The sequence below is a fragment of the Geotrypetes seraphini genome, chromosome 5 (genome assembly GCF_902459505.1).
Source record: "Geotrypetes seraphini chromosome 5, aGeoSer1.1, whole genome shotgun sequence".
Taxonomy (NCBI): Eukaryota; Metazoa; Chordata; class Amphibia; order Gymnophiona; family Dermophiidae; genus Geotrypetes; species Geotrypetes seraphini.
Window position 1 is genome coordinate 68,966,070 of NC_047088.1, and position 15,079 is coordinate 68,981,148.

Genomic DNA, 15,079 nt, shown 5'->3' on the forward strand with positions numbered 1-15,079 from the left:
GATGTAGTGGGGAAATACACTTTAGCCCAAAAAGGGAGATTTCTCTGCCAACAAGAGACTGCTAGCAATTGCTATGATACCATTCTCTTATTTCCATAGAGATGAGACAGTGAAACCATGAGTTAGTGAATCCTGTCTCAGACTGTAAGATCAGCCTGATCTGTGACCAAGGAAATGGGCTTGAATTAGAGAGCTGCATGGGAACGGGGATGACGGGAATCCCGCGGGACCCGTGGGTTCCCCCTTCAGGTCATGGGGATCCCGTGGGGATGCCCCCTAGGGTTGCGGGGTTCCTGCGGGGCTGGATGTATTCAGCTGCGAGGCTCGTCTCCCTACCTGCCGCACACAGTTGAATGGAAGTCTTCCTGATGTCAGCGCTGACGTCAGAGGGAGGGCTTAAGCAAAGCCCTCCCTTCCTCCGACGTCAGCGTTGACATCGTGAAGACTTCCATTCGGCTGTGTGCAGCAGGGCAGGCAGGGAAAAGACAGTGGTACAAGGCGGAGGGCGGTCCGCCCCGGGTGCAGCACAGCCAGCCAGGTCCCCCGAACGACTGACAACAGGCCCAGTCCTTCAAACCTTCCTACCCTGTAGCCGCGAATTTAAATTACTTTCTTACAGCAGCTTCAATACTCCAGCTGCTGTAAGAAGGTAATTTAGATTCGCGGCTACATGGCAGGGAGGTTTGTTGGACCGGGCCTGTTCTGTTGTCAGTAGGGCGGGTAAGTGCCACAAAGATAAGGGGCAGGGAGGGAGAAAGGAAGGAAAGGTGGAGTGGAGAGGAAAAGGAGCTTAAGGTAAAACTGAGGGGAGAGAAGGACGCTGAAAGCACTGGGTAAGACAAAAAGGTGGAGAAGAACACTGAAAGGACATGGGGAAGATGGGGGGGGGGAGAAGGCCACTGAAAGGACATGGGGAAGACAAAGGCATGGAGAAGAACGCTGAAAGGACATGGGGAAGATGGGGGGGAGAAGGATGCTGAAAAAGCACATGGGGAAGACAAAGGAGTGGAGAAAGACGCTGAAAGGACATGGGGAAGACGGGAGGGAGAAGGACGCTGAAAGAACATGGGGAAGACGGGGGGAGAAGGATGCTGAAAGGACATGGGGAAGACAGAGGGGGGAGAAGGACGCTGACAGGACATGGGGAAGATGGGCGGGAGAAGGACGCTGAAAGGAAATGGGAAGAGAGAGTGGGGAGAAGACGCTGGCAGGGAAGAAGACAGAGATGCCAGACTATGGGGGGAGCGGAGGGAAGAAGATGGGTGCCAGACCAATTTGGAAGGGGGGAGAAAGGGAGGCACAGTAACAGAGCAAGTGGAACACGCAGAGAGAAGAGAGACAGTGGATGGAAGGAATTGAATGAGAACATGAGGAAAGCAGAAACCAGGCAACAAAGGTAGGAAAAAAAATTCTATTTCTATTTCTTTTTCTTTTTTTTTTGCTTTAGGATAAAGTAGTATATTAGTTGTGTTGATAAAAATTTATAAACATTAGAGGCTCTGGTAGAAACCCGTTTACAAAGTATGTATTCTTCCCAATTAATATTTCCCTTTCGGGGGTTGTTTTTTGTTTGGAGAGGCCTTAGATACGGTGGTTCAGACTCTGACGGACTCTAAGGTGCCCCGTCTGCCTGAGGACAGTGCCCGCCCGGCGTCTCGGGTTGGCATTACCCGGGGGCGTCTGCGGGAATTTCGCAAGTTTTGCCTGGGGCGTGGGACTGCTTCTTTCCAGGCTTCGGTTTTTCCCCGGGGTCGGTTGGCTTAGCGTATGTAGTCCTTTCAGGGGGCCCGTCGGGGGGCTGGGAGTTCCCCCCCCCTGGTTCCCCTGCTGCCCGTCCTGCATGATGGCTCTTTGCCGGCGCCCCCTTTGGTTCCCGTGGGTGCCCGGCTGCGCAACTTGTTTCCCAAGTGAGCCGAGATCACGTCTGATCGGTGGGTCCTGGTGGTGGTGCGGGACTGTTATGTTCTTGAATTTTGCCCGCTCTCTGCCGGATCATATCTAGCCTCTCCATGTCAGGTGGCATGGGAATCGCTAGCCTTTCGCCAGACCCTCAGTGCTTGCTAGATCTCAAAGCAGTTGTCCAGTGTCCCCTCAGGAGTGTGGCACCGGCTGGTACGCCTTTTCCTTTGTGGGGCCCTAAAAGGAGGGGACCTTTCGGCCCATCCCTGGGTTTAAACCGAGGTCAACAGGGCTCTCAGAATTCCCTTTTATTCGCATGGACACACTGCAGTTTGTCCTTCTGGCGATTCAGCCGGGGGAGTTCCTGATTTCTCTCGCTCTGGCGGAGGCCTACTTGCCTGTTTCCATTCGGGCCTCTCATCAGCTCTTGCTTCGCTTTGCGATGCACTATCAGTTCTGTGTGCTTCCCTTGGGCCTAGCCATGACTCCCCGGCCGTTCACCAAGTTGATGATGGTGGTTGTCGCGGCGGCATTGCAGTCGGAGGGCATTCTGGTGCACCCCTACTGGTTGATTCGGGCGAAGTCGTTGCAGGAGAGCGCCTGAGTTGCGGCTCGGGTGGTTGAGTTTCTCCGGTCACTGGGCTGGGTGGTCAACCTTTCCAAGAGTCGGTTGGTCCTAGCTCAGCATCTGGAGTACCTTGGGGTTCTGTTCGACACCAGAGGCCCAGGTAAGCAAATTGCAGTCTCAGATTTGCCTTCTTTTGGCATCCCGGTATCCTCGGGCGCAGGATTTCCTCCAAGTCTTGGTGTCGATGGCAGCGTTCCTGGATGTTGTGAGGTGGGCATAAGCCCACATGTGCCTCTTCAGTATGCTCTACTTCGGAGGTGGTCATCCCAGAGGCACAGTTTGGAAGTCCCTGTCCCTCTGCGAGGCTTGGCGCGCTGCAGTCTTCATTGGTGGCTCCAGACTTCTCATCTGGTCCAGAGGGTGAGTCTGGATCTATCGCAGTGGACGGTGCTTCTCACAGATGCCAGTCTCCTCGGTTGGGGGGCTCAGTGTCTAGGTCACTCAGCTCAGGGCACCTGGTCCATGGAGGAGGCGTCCAGGTCGATCAACGTGTTGGAGACCAGAGCCGTCCGTCTGGCGCTATTAGCCTTCCGCTCCCTCTTGATGGGCAGGTCGGTCAGAGTCCTGTCTGACAATGCCACAGCAGTGGCTTATGCCTATCGTTGGGGCACCAAGAGCGCTCAGGTGGCGCAGGAGGCGGCTCGGCTCATGCTTTGGGTGGAGTCACGCCTTCTGGACCTCTCGACCTCTCACATAGCCGGGGTGGAAAATGTTCAGGCGAACTTCCTCAGTCACATCTTAGATCCCAGAGAATGGTGTCTCAGCCCTGTGGCTTTTCAGTTGATAGTGCAGGCTTGGGGTTAGCCCCTGATGGACCTGATGGCCACGAGTGGCAATGCCGAGGTGTTCTGCTTCTTCATTCGTCGCAGGGCTTGACTGGCCGAGGGTCTGGATGCTCTAGTTCACCCATGGCCAACAGAGAGGCTGTTGTGCATGTTCCCTCCGTGGCCATTAGTGGGCAGAGTTCTTCTCCGCCTTGATCGCCATCCAGGTCTGGTGGTTCTGGTGGCTCCGGATTGGCCTCAACATCCGTGATACGCGGATCTGGTGACATTGGTGGCGGATCCTCTTCCTCTGCCTCCCTTGGACGACCTGACGCAGGGTCCCAATCCCATGTTCGACCCGTCTCCCTTCTGTCTTACGGCTTGGCTTTTGAAAGGGGTCGCCTTGGTCAGAAGGGGTATTCAGATAGGGTGATTTCTACGCTCTTGGGGTCCTGGAGGCTTTCTACCTCTCAGGCTTCTGTGTGGGTTTGGCACCTCTTTGAGGGGTGGTGCCAGGCGCGAGGAGTGGTCTCTTTTTCGCGCTTCCCTGTCTAAAATCCTAGAGTTCTTGCAAGATGGCCTGGATAGAGGCCTGGCTTGGGCTTCTCTCCGGGTTCAGCTTGTGGCCTTGTCAGCCTTTTGGGGGTTTGTGACAGGTCAGCGTTTGACAGCCATTCCTGATGTGATTCGCTTTTTGCGGGCGGCCAAGTTGCTCAGGCCTCCCGTGCGGCCCTCTGTTCCCTCTTGGAATCTCAGTCTGGTTCTCTCTATTCTGGTGCACCCGCCCTTTGAACCGATGGGCGGCTGCTCTTTGAAGGACCTTACTCTGAAGGCGGTCTTTTTGGTGGACATTTCTTCCACTAGGCGTGTTTCTGAGCTACAGGTTTTCTCTTGTAGGGCTCCCTTCTTGGAGTTTTCTAGGGAGCAGGTTGTCTTGAGGCCTGTTCCTTCTTTTTCTGCCGAAAGTAGTTTCTCCTTTTCATGTCAATCAATCTGTGGTCCTCCCGGTCTTGGGTAGTTGGGAGGGCTCTTCTGAGCAAAGACAGCTGCGCAAGTTGGATGTTGGTCGGGTCCTTCGCTCTTATGTGCAGCGGATCCAGGACATAAGGAAATAAGATCATCTCTTTGTCCTTCTGACTGGTCCTCGTAGGGGGGCTGGCGCTTCTAAGGCTACTATTGCACGCTGGATCAAGGAGACTATTGCTTCCGCTTCTCTTCTGGGGCAGAAGCCCGTTCCGGAGTTTCTCAAAGCTCATTCCACTTGGGGGTCAAGTGACTTCTTGGGCTGAGTCGTCGCTCGTGCCTCCAGTGGACATTTGTAAGGCTGCGGTTTGGTCTTCCTTGTATTCTTTTGTCAGACTCTTTCGGGTAGATGTTCTGGCGCATCGGGATGCGGTGTTCGGTGTGCGTGTTCTGGTGTCAGCTCTTCGGGGGTCCCGCCCGTGTGAGGGACTGCTTTGATACGTCCCATTCGTAAAGATTAACCTCTACTGGTCTGGAGAGTGCTAAAGAAGGAGAAATTAGGTTCTTACCTGCTAATTTACTTTCTTTTAGCTCCTCCAGACCAGTAGAGGTCCCCACCCTGTCTGTTATTGGTGTGTTGGTGCTGTTGTGCGGGCAGTTTTGTTTTTTGCTGCGGGTTCTAGTATTTTTCTAGGGCCGGGGAGAATTAAAGAACAGCGACTGTGGATCGGCTGGCGAGCTGCGGGGACATTTTTTCCTTCTGGTATTTCTCCTCTGCATTTTCCAACAGCATTTGGGTATGTTAGTTGTTACTCCTGTTCGGAGTATTGTTTATTTCTGTTTCCAGTTCTTAGTTCTGCTTGGCTATTCGGCAGACTGATGTAAATAGAGAAGGGAGTATATTATATACTGTCCCACAGTTTTGTTTTCAGTCTCCATCTGCTGGTCATGATTGGATATATACCCATTTGTCAAAATTAACCTCTACTGGTCTGGAGGAGCTAAAAGAAAGTAAATTAGCAGGTAAGAACCTAATTTCTCCTTCTTGAGGCATAGATGGTGTGTAATTAGAATATTTATTGGATCCAGTAATGTAAATGTATAAGTGTCGTCTATGTCTAGAATTTGCAGAAAGTTTATCTACTTTTAAAAGAAACTTTAAATTTGTCTTGACTCTTACCCCTTGAAACCTATATTGTTGTGCGTTTCTTTCTCTTCTTATCTCACTTTTACTCTGTAACTGCAGGTTCATTCTAAGGGGCTGAAATTGGGGATTTACCAGGATGTTGGAAGTCAGACCTGTGATGGCTTCCCTGGCAGTTTTGGATTCTATGAGCTCGATGCTCAAACCTTTGCTGACTGGGGGATTGATTTATTGAAGTTTGATGGCTGTCATTGTGACACTCCAGATCTGCTAACTGAAGGTAAACATTTAAATTAGGCAACGGAATCCTGTGGGAAAGTAGATGGAAGATTAAAGCTTCCAACTAGATCCAGATTTGCAGGTCAGGGTTGATTCAGGCCTGGGTTTATACCCAGTACATATTGGAACTTGTAGTCTTGATGTTCTTAGAGGATGCAATGGGGAAATCAGAACTATAAGTCCCTGCATGCAATGGGGTAAACCCAGGCCTAGATCAACCCTGTCCTACGAATCTGGATCCAGTTAGCAGCTTCATGTAAGATAGTTAGAGTGATTGTAAACTCCTATAAGGTCTGTTCTTTTCCTAGGTTAGCACTTTTTCAAATCTCCTATCTCTAGTCTGTCAGAGAAGAAAACCTTGCAACAGTTACCCTGAGCTTTGATTACCTGGCACATACTGTAGTATGCATCTCACATTGATAACACAATTTCTAGTGTAGGTGACACCTGCACCATTTAAAATGGAACAACAAGCTCTGTGGGCAGTGCAATGCAATTATCCATTTCTCTAGTATCCCTTGCCCATTGGTAGGGGAAGGGGGATATTCCCAGACTGATATACACAATAAAGATGGTAAGTGAGACGCACTGGAATAACTCCAAAATAACAAAAAGATCCTACTGTTCAAAGTATAAGGTGTAAAAAAGGAGAGGAAAAGGATCTCAGAAACCTGCTTGGTGACAGCCAAGTCTGTCAAGATTCCACGTTTCAGTCATTGATCCTAACCCCCCCCCCTTCCTTTTTTTTATTCTATTTCTTTTATATTTATCATGATTCTTTCCTTTTAACATTAATTTTTATAAAATCTTCTCCACTGAGTCTTCTCTCAGAACTATATTTGTTTGAATTACTGTTCAATGTATCTTCAAATTTACTTACGAGGGTCATTTCATAAATAATGCATACTATTTTTTTTTTAATTTACATGGTTTTTTGGGGGGGGGTTTCAAGTATTTCTTTACAATCCTTCAATATAGTCTCCCTGCTTTGCAATGACCGAGTCCCAACATCTGGGAAGCTTCATTATTCCATCCAAGACACTATTTTAGTTCAGTTGCCGAATGGCTCGGGTACTGGCGGAAGAAAGGTCTTCCAGAGATGCAAAACAATGTCCATGCATAGGTTGTTTCAACTTTGGAAAAAGGTCAAAGTCTGGTGGTCTCATGTCTGGACTGTAGGGAGCATAAGGTAACACCTCCCAGCTGTATTCGTGTAGTTTTTCAATGACATTCCCTATGTGCGGGCGAGTGTTGTCGTGAAGAATGAGTGGCCCAGCCAAAAGCAACTGAGATCAGGTTTTGTGCATTTTTCTGCGCATTTTTTGCAAAAAATCATGATAATACACTGCTGTGACACTTCTTTCACATGGAACTTAGTCTGTGATGATGATGCCTTCATGATCATAAGCAAAAATCATCATTTGTTTGACTTTTGATTGAGCTCATCGAAATTTTTTTGGTCGTGGGGAAGATGGAGCTTTCCACTCGTCATTGAAAAACGACGCAAATACGGCTGGGAGGTGTTACCTCATGCTCCCTACAGTCCAGACATGAGTCCACCAGACTTCGACCTTTTTCCAAAGTTGAAACAACCTATGCATGGACATCATTTTGCATCTCTGGAAGAGCTTTCTTCCGCCTGTACCCGAGCCATTCGGCAACTGAACAAAATGGTGTCTTGGATGGAATAATGAAGCTTCCAGACGTTGGGACTTGGTCATTGCAAAGCATGGAGACTAAATTGAAGACCTGTAAATAAATACTTGAAAAAAAAAATAAAACATGTAAATTAAAAAAAAAAAAAATAGTGTGCATTATTTATGAAATGACCCTCGTATCTTAAATGTTGCAGGCAGCCACAGCCCGACAGGACCCATTTCACCAGAATTGCTGGCTTTCTCAAGGATTCACATAGGCTGCTGCATGTTTAATCAACAGCATTTAGTCACTCGGCTTCATGCCCTCCAATTAACCTCCTGAAAGCTTTAAAAGATTTCGAAGCATGACATCTGAATTCTGTCAGTTGGTATCTGTTTAGAATCTAAGTGAAGGTGAGAAATTGCTCTTTTAGATATTTGTAGATATCTCTATTTGTGTACCATGGCAACTAGAAACCAAATTTCCCCATTATGATGCACTGTAATATGTTGTATTTTTTCTTGTTTAGGTTACAGAAACATGTCGCTGGCACTGAACAAAACTGGAAGAAGCATTGTGTACTCTTGTGAGTGGCCTTTCTACATGAAGGCCTTTAAGAAGGTTGGTGGGTTTCTCAAAGATACACATTTCTAAAGATCCTCCTTATTACTGTTCAAATGATTAAATATATGTTCAGAGCTGGGGGAGAGGAATAATTAGCAAGTCTAAAGTCCTACAGTTCTGATTTTGAATCTCTAGGTTGCAAATTTACTTTCTGAGATTCTGGACTAGAAATTTGAGTTGCTGTAAAATGGCAGTGAACAGAGAAATGCCACAAGCAAATAAATACACAGAGATTGGCTTTTTTTTTTTTTTTAAATATGTAGGCACAAATAAAATAAGAGGAAATTACTCAGATAAGTAATTATTCAGGACTTGTCTGCAAGAAGAATGACTGCAGGTTCAGATAATGCTGCCCCCAAGAAGAAATAATACTAGTGTGGGAATATATTTATCTAATACAGTGGTACCTTGGTTTACGAGCATAATTCGTTCCAGAAGCATGCTCGTAAACCAAAATACTCGTATATCAAAGCGAGTTTCCCCATAGGAAATAATGGAAACTCGCTTTGATACGTTCCCACCCACCCCCCCAAGGCCAGCGGCGCTGCTCCCCCCCCCCTCCGCGTGAACCGGCACCCCCCGCCCGAACAACTTGAACTTACCCCCCCGTCTGGCACCGGCACACAGCCCACAGGATGTGTCGGTGCCGCTTGAAGATCTTCCTGCCTCTGCCGGGCCTTGAGCATGTATCTGCGCATGCTCAAGGCTTCTAATTCTCCCTCTCGCCGAGATTCTTGGAGATCTCTGAGAATCTCGGCGAGAGGGAGAATTAGAAGGCCTTGAGCATGCGCAAATGCATGTTCAAGGCCCGGCAGAGGCAGAAAGATCTTCAAGCGGCACTGGCACGTCCTGTGGGCTGCGTGCCGGTGCCAGATGGGGTGGTAAGTTCAAGTTGTTCGGGTGGGGGTGCTGGTTCGAGCGGGGGGGGCCTTTGCGAGCGGGGGGAGCGATGCCGGTTCTCGGGGGGGTGCTCGCAAATCAAGTCAACACTCGGTTTGCAAGACAAGTTTTGCGAGAATGTTTTGCTCATCTTGCAAAACACTCGCAAACCGGGTTACTCGCAAACCGAGGTTTAACTGTATAATAAAACCCTTACCCGAGCATGCGCAGTTGAAACAGCATGATCCCTGCCGCCATGATTTGTGCCTCCATGGCCGTGTTCCATTTGCGGTGCATGCGGCGGCGACTTGTGGCGCGTGCGGCAGTTTCAGCAAAGGCAAGAGCAATGGCAGCAGAGTTCACCGCCGAGAGCAACGGCAGGAGAGTGTCCTTCAGCTTGGATGAGGCCAACAGGGGGCGGGTGCTGTGAGGCGTCCGGCTGCTACTGCTGCACAGAGAAGTGGAGGGGGGAGAGGGAAAAGGTGCTGCTTTGGGTGGGAAGGATGTGCTGGGGGGCAAGCAACAATCTTGGTTTGCTCTGGGGGGGAGACAGAAAGGGGCCACAGAGAAACATGCAGGCATGGCGCAATAGAGAGAGACAGGCAGGCAGGGGGCCAGGGAGAGAGACAGAGAGAAAGAAAGACAGACAGACAAGGGGCCAGGGAGATACACAGACAGAAAGAATGACAAACAGACAGGGGGCCAGAGAGAGACACAGACAGAAGAATGACATACAGACAGGGGCCAGACAGACAGACAGCTAGCGGCCAAAGAGAGAGAGAGAGAGACAAAGAAAAAAAGACCAACAGACAGACAGCGGCCAAGGAGAGAGAGAGAGAGAAAGAAAGAAAGAAAGACAGACAGGGGGCCAGGGAGAGACACAGACAGAAAGAATGACAAATAGACAGGGGGCCAGAGAGAAAGACAGACAGATAGACAGCAGCCAAAGAGAGAGAGAAAGAAAGACAGACAGACAGGGGGCCAGGAAGAGACACAGACTGAAAGAATGACAGACAGGGAGCCAGAGAGACAGACAGCGGCCAAGGAGAGAGTGAGAAAGAAAGACAGACAGACAGGGGGGCCAGGGAGAGATACAGAAAGAATGACAGACAGACAGGGTGACAGAGAGAAAGACAGACAGCCAGCGGTCAAAGAGAGAGAGATAAGGAAAAAAAGACAGACAGACAGTGGCCAAGGAGAGAGACAGAGAAAGAAAGACAGACAGGGGGCCAGGGAGAGACACAGACAGAAAGAATGACAAATAGACAGGGGGACAGAAAGACAGACAGCGGCCAAAGAGAGAGAGACACAAAGAAAAAAAGACAGATAGCGGCCAAGGAGAGAGAGAGAGAAAGAAAGAAAGACAGACAGACAGGGGGTCAGGGAGAGACACAGAAATGGTCCAGAGAAGAGCGACTAAAATGGTTAAATGGCTGGAGGAGTTGCCATACAGCAAGAGATTAGAGAAACTGGGCTTCTTCTTCCTTGAAAAGAGGAGACTGAGAGGAGATATGATTGAAACATTCAAGATACTGAAGGGAATAGACTTAGTAGTTAAAGACAGGTTATTCACCCTCTCCAAGGTAGGGAGAACGAGAGGGCACGCTCTAAAGTTAAAAGGGGATAGATTCCATATAAACGTAAGGAAGTGGTGGAAAACTGGCACGCTCTTCTGGAGGCTGTTATAGGGGAAAACACACACCAGGGATTCAAGACAAAGTTAGCAGGTGAGGCTGGTCTCAGTTAGGGCACTGATCTTTGACCTAGGGGTCGCCGCGGAAGCAGACTCCTGGGCACGATGAACCACTGGTCTGACCCAGAAGCGTCAATTCTTATGTTCTTATATAAGAATGACAGACAGGCAGGGGGCCAGAGAGACAGACAGAAATACAGACAGACAGCGGCCAAAGAGAGGCAAAGAAAAAAGACAGATAGACAGACAGTGGCCAAGGAGAGAGAGAGAGAAAGAATGACAGACAGACAGGGGGCTAGGGAGAGACTCAGACAGAAAGAATGACAGACATACAGGGGGCCAGAGAGACAGACAGAAAGACGGAGAGAGATAGAAAGAAAGAAAGTCAGGCAGACAGGGGGCCAGGGAGAGACACAGTCAGAAAGAATGACAGACAGACAGCGGCCAAGGAGAGAGACAGAAAGAAAGACAGACACATCTATTCTAGCACCCGTTAATGTAAAGTGGTTAAAGACTAGTTAAATATAATAATAATTAGCAAATATGGCTAGCAAGTTACAAAAACATACTGTTGAGACAGATATGGGACGGTAGCATGGAATGTTGCTACTATTTGGGTTTTTGCCAGGTACTTGTGACTTGGATTGGCCTCCGCAAAGATGGGATACTGGGCTAGATGGACCATTGGTATGACCCAGTAAGGCTATTCTTATGTTCTTAATACTTTCCTTAGAAAAGATTACAAAGCAGTAGCAGGTATATTTATTTATTGAGACTTATTAACTGTCTTTATGAAGAGATGTACACAAGGCAGTGTACAGCAGGTACAGTCATGCTAAAGCCCATGTGCCTGAGAATAACTAATGCTTAGTAAGAAGACAGGTGACTGACTAGTGCCCTTGAACAATAAGAGAAATCCCGTTCTCTCACCCTCAGAGATCTGCAGCGACGGCATCAGATGTGGTAATGAATTGGTTCTTCGTCAGGGCTCTAGCTATACCTATAGACAGCAAACCCCCCTGGTTAGTGTCAGGTGTAGGCCAATATGGCCTGGCCCTCCACAGGCAGCTAGATTCTCAGTCTGGTAGAAGCCATAATCAGCTCCTGAATTCTTCCTTGTACTGAACTTAGCATAGAAAGATAATAGACATTACTGACAATTCAATCCGTCTCATCAGAGAAATGTGTACACCACCAGGTCATCTTCTTTTCGGGTCCTGCAGTTCTAAATGACAGCAAATGGGGTTTGATAGCTGTAGGAAGGAATAGAGTCCATATCAGCAGGACAAATGAAAAATGAACAATCTACTAGAGTTGTCCAGAAAAACCTAACGTTGGTAAAACTCTTGTTAATTTAACTTTTTCCCATGAATTTGATCTTGATCAGAAAATAATTTTAAAAAATGTTTAAAGCCCATCCTGGGGACACTTAAAGCCACGGATTACATATAGTTCCATTTTTCTTAAAATTTGTTGCTATTTTTGCTTAATGAAGCAAATTTCTTGGAATTATAACTATAACTTTTATGTTTTCATACTCAGCAATGATACATTGATAAAAAGATATTTTATGCAAAATATCTAGCAGTATTTTATTAAATGAACCTTCAATATCTGTACTTTATTGTGGAAAATAACAGAAATTTATCATACTTTGCTATTTGCTAAACATGTACAATTTGGTGTAGTCATCTATCAATGGTGTTCAAACACTCAAGCATTCAGACCCGAATTCTATAAACAGCGTCGCTAGTTTTATTTCTATTTGTTAATTTGTAAAGTGGTGATTGTTATGTAGCAGTTTTTTCAAATTTACATCTACTGTCTTTATATTTTGCACAGTATTAGGGGACATGTGTCACTGTTTCTGTGGTGTTACATTGTATGCAGAGTCTGGTTTCTTGGCGGTTCAATTTAACTTTTGTCTACATATTTCTATTTTTAGTTTGCGATTATTCCATATTGGGTGAGGGTGTATCTATGTTCAGTGTGTATGAAAAGAACATGGTTTTCTGTTGGCATCAACTGTACAGGGTCAATTGACTGTGCAGGATCTGGCTTGTTTAGTTTTACAATGCGTGTGTTGGTGTTCTAGTGCTCACTGCAGTGTTTAAGTTTCCTAGGTGTACCCTTTTTGTGTGACTCATGGATTATTACTAAAAATAACTTTTTTATATAGAGGAGGGGGTTGTTAAAAAATGATCAGCACTGGCTGTCATATATACTAGGTACACTACTGGATTTAATAACCCTATTCTAACTTTACTGTTGATGTAAGTGTTATGTCCCCCCCCCCCCACTATAAAGAATTCAATTAAAGTTGTATTAACATCAAGCAGCTTTCAAATGACATTATAAGGAAATATAAATAAAATATTTTTAATACATTCCTAATTATTACCTGCATCTTTACCTAAACTGTTTTGCCCTAACTCTCCCTATGATCTTTATCTGCCACTTTTTTATTTTGCTGTACTTTTATTTTGCTGCACTTTTTTATTTTGCTGTACAGGTCTCCTTCAAGGCTCAGTAACACCTCTTCATAAACTATGTGGAAGAGGTCTGGAAGTGGGGATCGCATCTATTTCATATCCTCAGTGAGACCTCACAGTGATCAAAACATTATTCAAGTTTCAAGTTTATTAAAATATTTGATTTGATCGCAAAATTCAAATCCAATGCGATTTACATTTAGTTTAGAATTAAATTTAAAAAACAAACATAACAGGACAATTGGAACTATTTTAACAAAACAAAACGTGAAAAGGGGATAAAAAAAAGAATTAAGGATTAAATAAAATTCATAAACAAATATAAACAAATATTAGAGGTGTTGTTGAGCCGTTTCTTGTATGACAGAATGAGCTATATTTATCTTTTTTTTTAGTTGTTTAGATTCATGCAGAAATAAATGGCTAGATTGAACTTAATGACTTCATTAACTTATTTCCCTTTTTAAACCTCTATACCACTTGAAAAAGGGCATATATCTAATTATCCACTTCTAGAATTGGGTACTTCTTAAATTTAACTTGGATACACACGACTTGATGAAACCCAGTCAACATGGCTTCAGGAAAGGGAAATCATGTTTAACAAATTTACTTCAATTTTTTGAGACCGTGAACAAACAAATTGATAGTGGAAAGCCGGTGGATATAATATACTTGGATTTTCAGAAAGCGTTCGACAAAGTTCCACACGAAAGACTTCTCAGGAAACTACAGAGCCATGGAATAGAGGGAGATATACAAAGATGGATAGGCAATTGGCTGGTAAACAGAAAGCAGAGAGTGGGCATAAATGGGAAGTTCTCCGACTGGGAGAAAGTGGCTAGTGGTGTACCCCAGGGCTCAGTACTTGGGCCGATCCTATTTAATATTTATATCAATGACATGGAAGAAGGAACATCCAGTGAAATCATCAAGTTTGCAGGCGACACAAAGCTATGCCAGGTAATTAGATCACAGGAGGATAACTAGGAATTCCAGAGCAACTTGTATCAGTTAGAGAAATGAGCAGAGAAATGGCAGATGAAGTTCAACGTGGAGAAATGCAAAGTAATGCATTTAGGCAGTAAGAATAAAAAACACGAGTATAGAATGTCAGGTGCAACTCTGGGTAAGAGCGAACAAGAAAAGGACCTGGGTGTACCCTGAAGGACCCTGAAGCCGTCAGCACAATGTGCGGCAGCAGCAAAGAAAGCAAATAGAATGTTGGGCATGATAAAGAAGGGAATCACGAGTAGATCGGAGAGGGTCATAATGCTGCTTTATAGAGCAATGGTCAGACCCCACTTGGAATACTGCGTCCAACATTTGTCTCCCAATCTAAAGAAGGATATAAAACTGTTGGAAAGGATGCAGAGGCGAGCAACAAAGCTAGTAATGGGTATGGAGAAACTGGAATACGAGGATCGACTTATGAGACTGGGATTGCTCTCCCTTGAGAAGAGGAGACTGCGAGGGGATATGATCGAGAGACCTTCAAAATACTGAAAGGAATCGATAAAATAGAGCAGAAAAAACTATTTACATTGTCAAATTTGACACGGACAAGAGGACACGGAATGAAGCTGAGGGGGGACAAGTTCAGGACGAATATCAGGAAGTTCTGCTTTACGCAGAGAGTGGTAGACACCTGGAATGCTCTCCCCGACGAGGTTATTGCGGAATCGACCGTCCTAGGATTTAAAAGCAAACTAAATGCACATCTCCTTATGAGAAGCATAGAAATATATGGGTGACTACAAATTACGAATTTTCAAGCTAAGTGATTTATGAACTTTTGAACACAGCTATATTTATATATCATTTTTTAATTTTTTTGTGTGGCCTTTTCCAGCCTGGTTTGATAGTGCTTGTTATATGTTATATGTTGTTATATCTTGTTTGGTTTGTTTGTAGTGTTTGTATGGTGTTCTGTGTATGCTATTCTATGAAAATTTTGTGATATTTTTGCAAATTTTAAATTAATAAATATGTACAATATTTCTAACTTTGTAATTTGAGTACATTGCTCTAATATTATAGTATTTTTCTGTGGTATATACCCTTTAGGGATTTCTT

At 45.7% G+C, this 15,079-nt stretch overlaps 1 protein-coding gene across 2 annotated transcripts in view; it reads left to right on the forward strand.

The window, feature by feature from the left end:
* The window catches only part of LOC117360984 (alpha-galactosidase A-like), a 73,434-nt gene that overhangs the window by 26,188 nt on the left and 32,167 nt on the right, over positions 1–15,079 (forward strand). For both annotated transcript variants that reach the window (XM_033945713.1, XM_033945714.1), the window contains 2 exons: positions 5,501–5,678; positions 7,845–7,936. In XM_033945713.1, the coding sequence (XP_033801604.1) occupies positions 5,501–5,678; positions 7,845–7,936 (270 nt within the window). The remainder of the gene's footprint in view (positions 1–5,500; positions 5,679–7,844; positions 7,937–15,079) is intronic.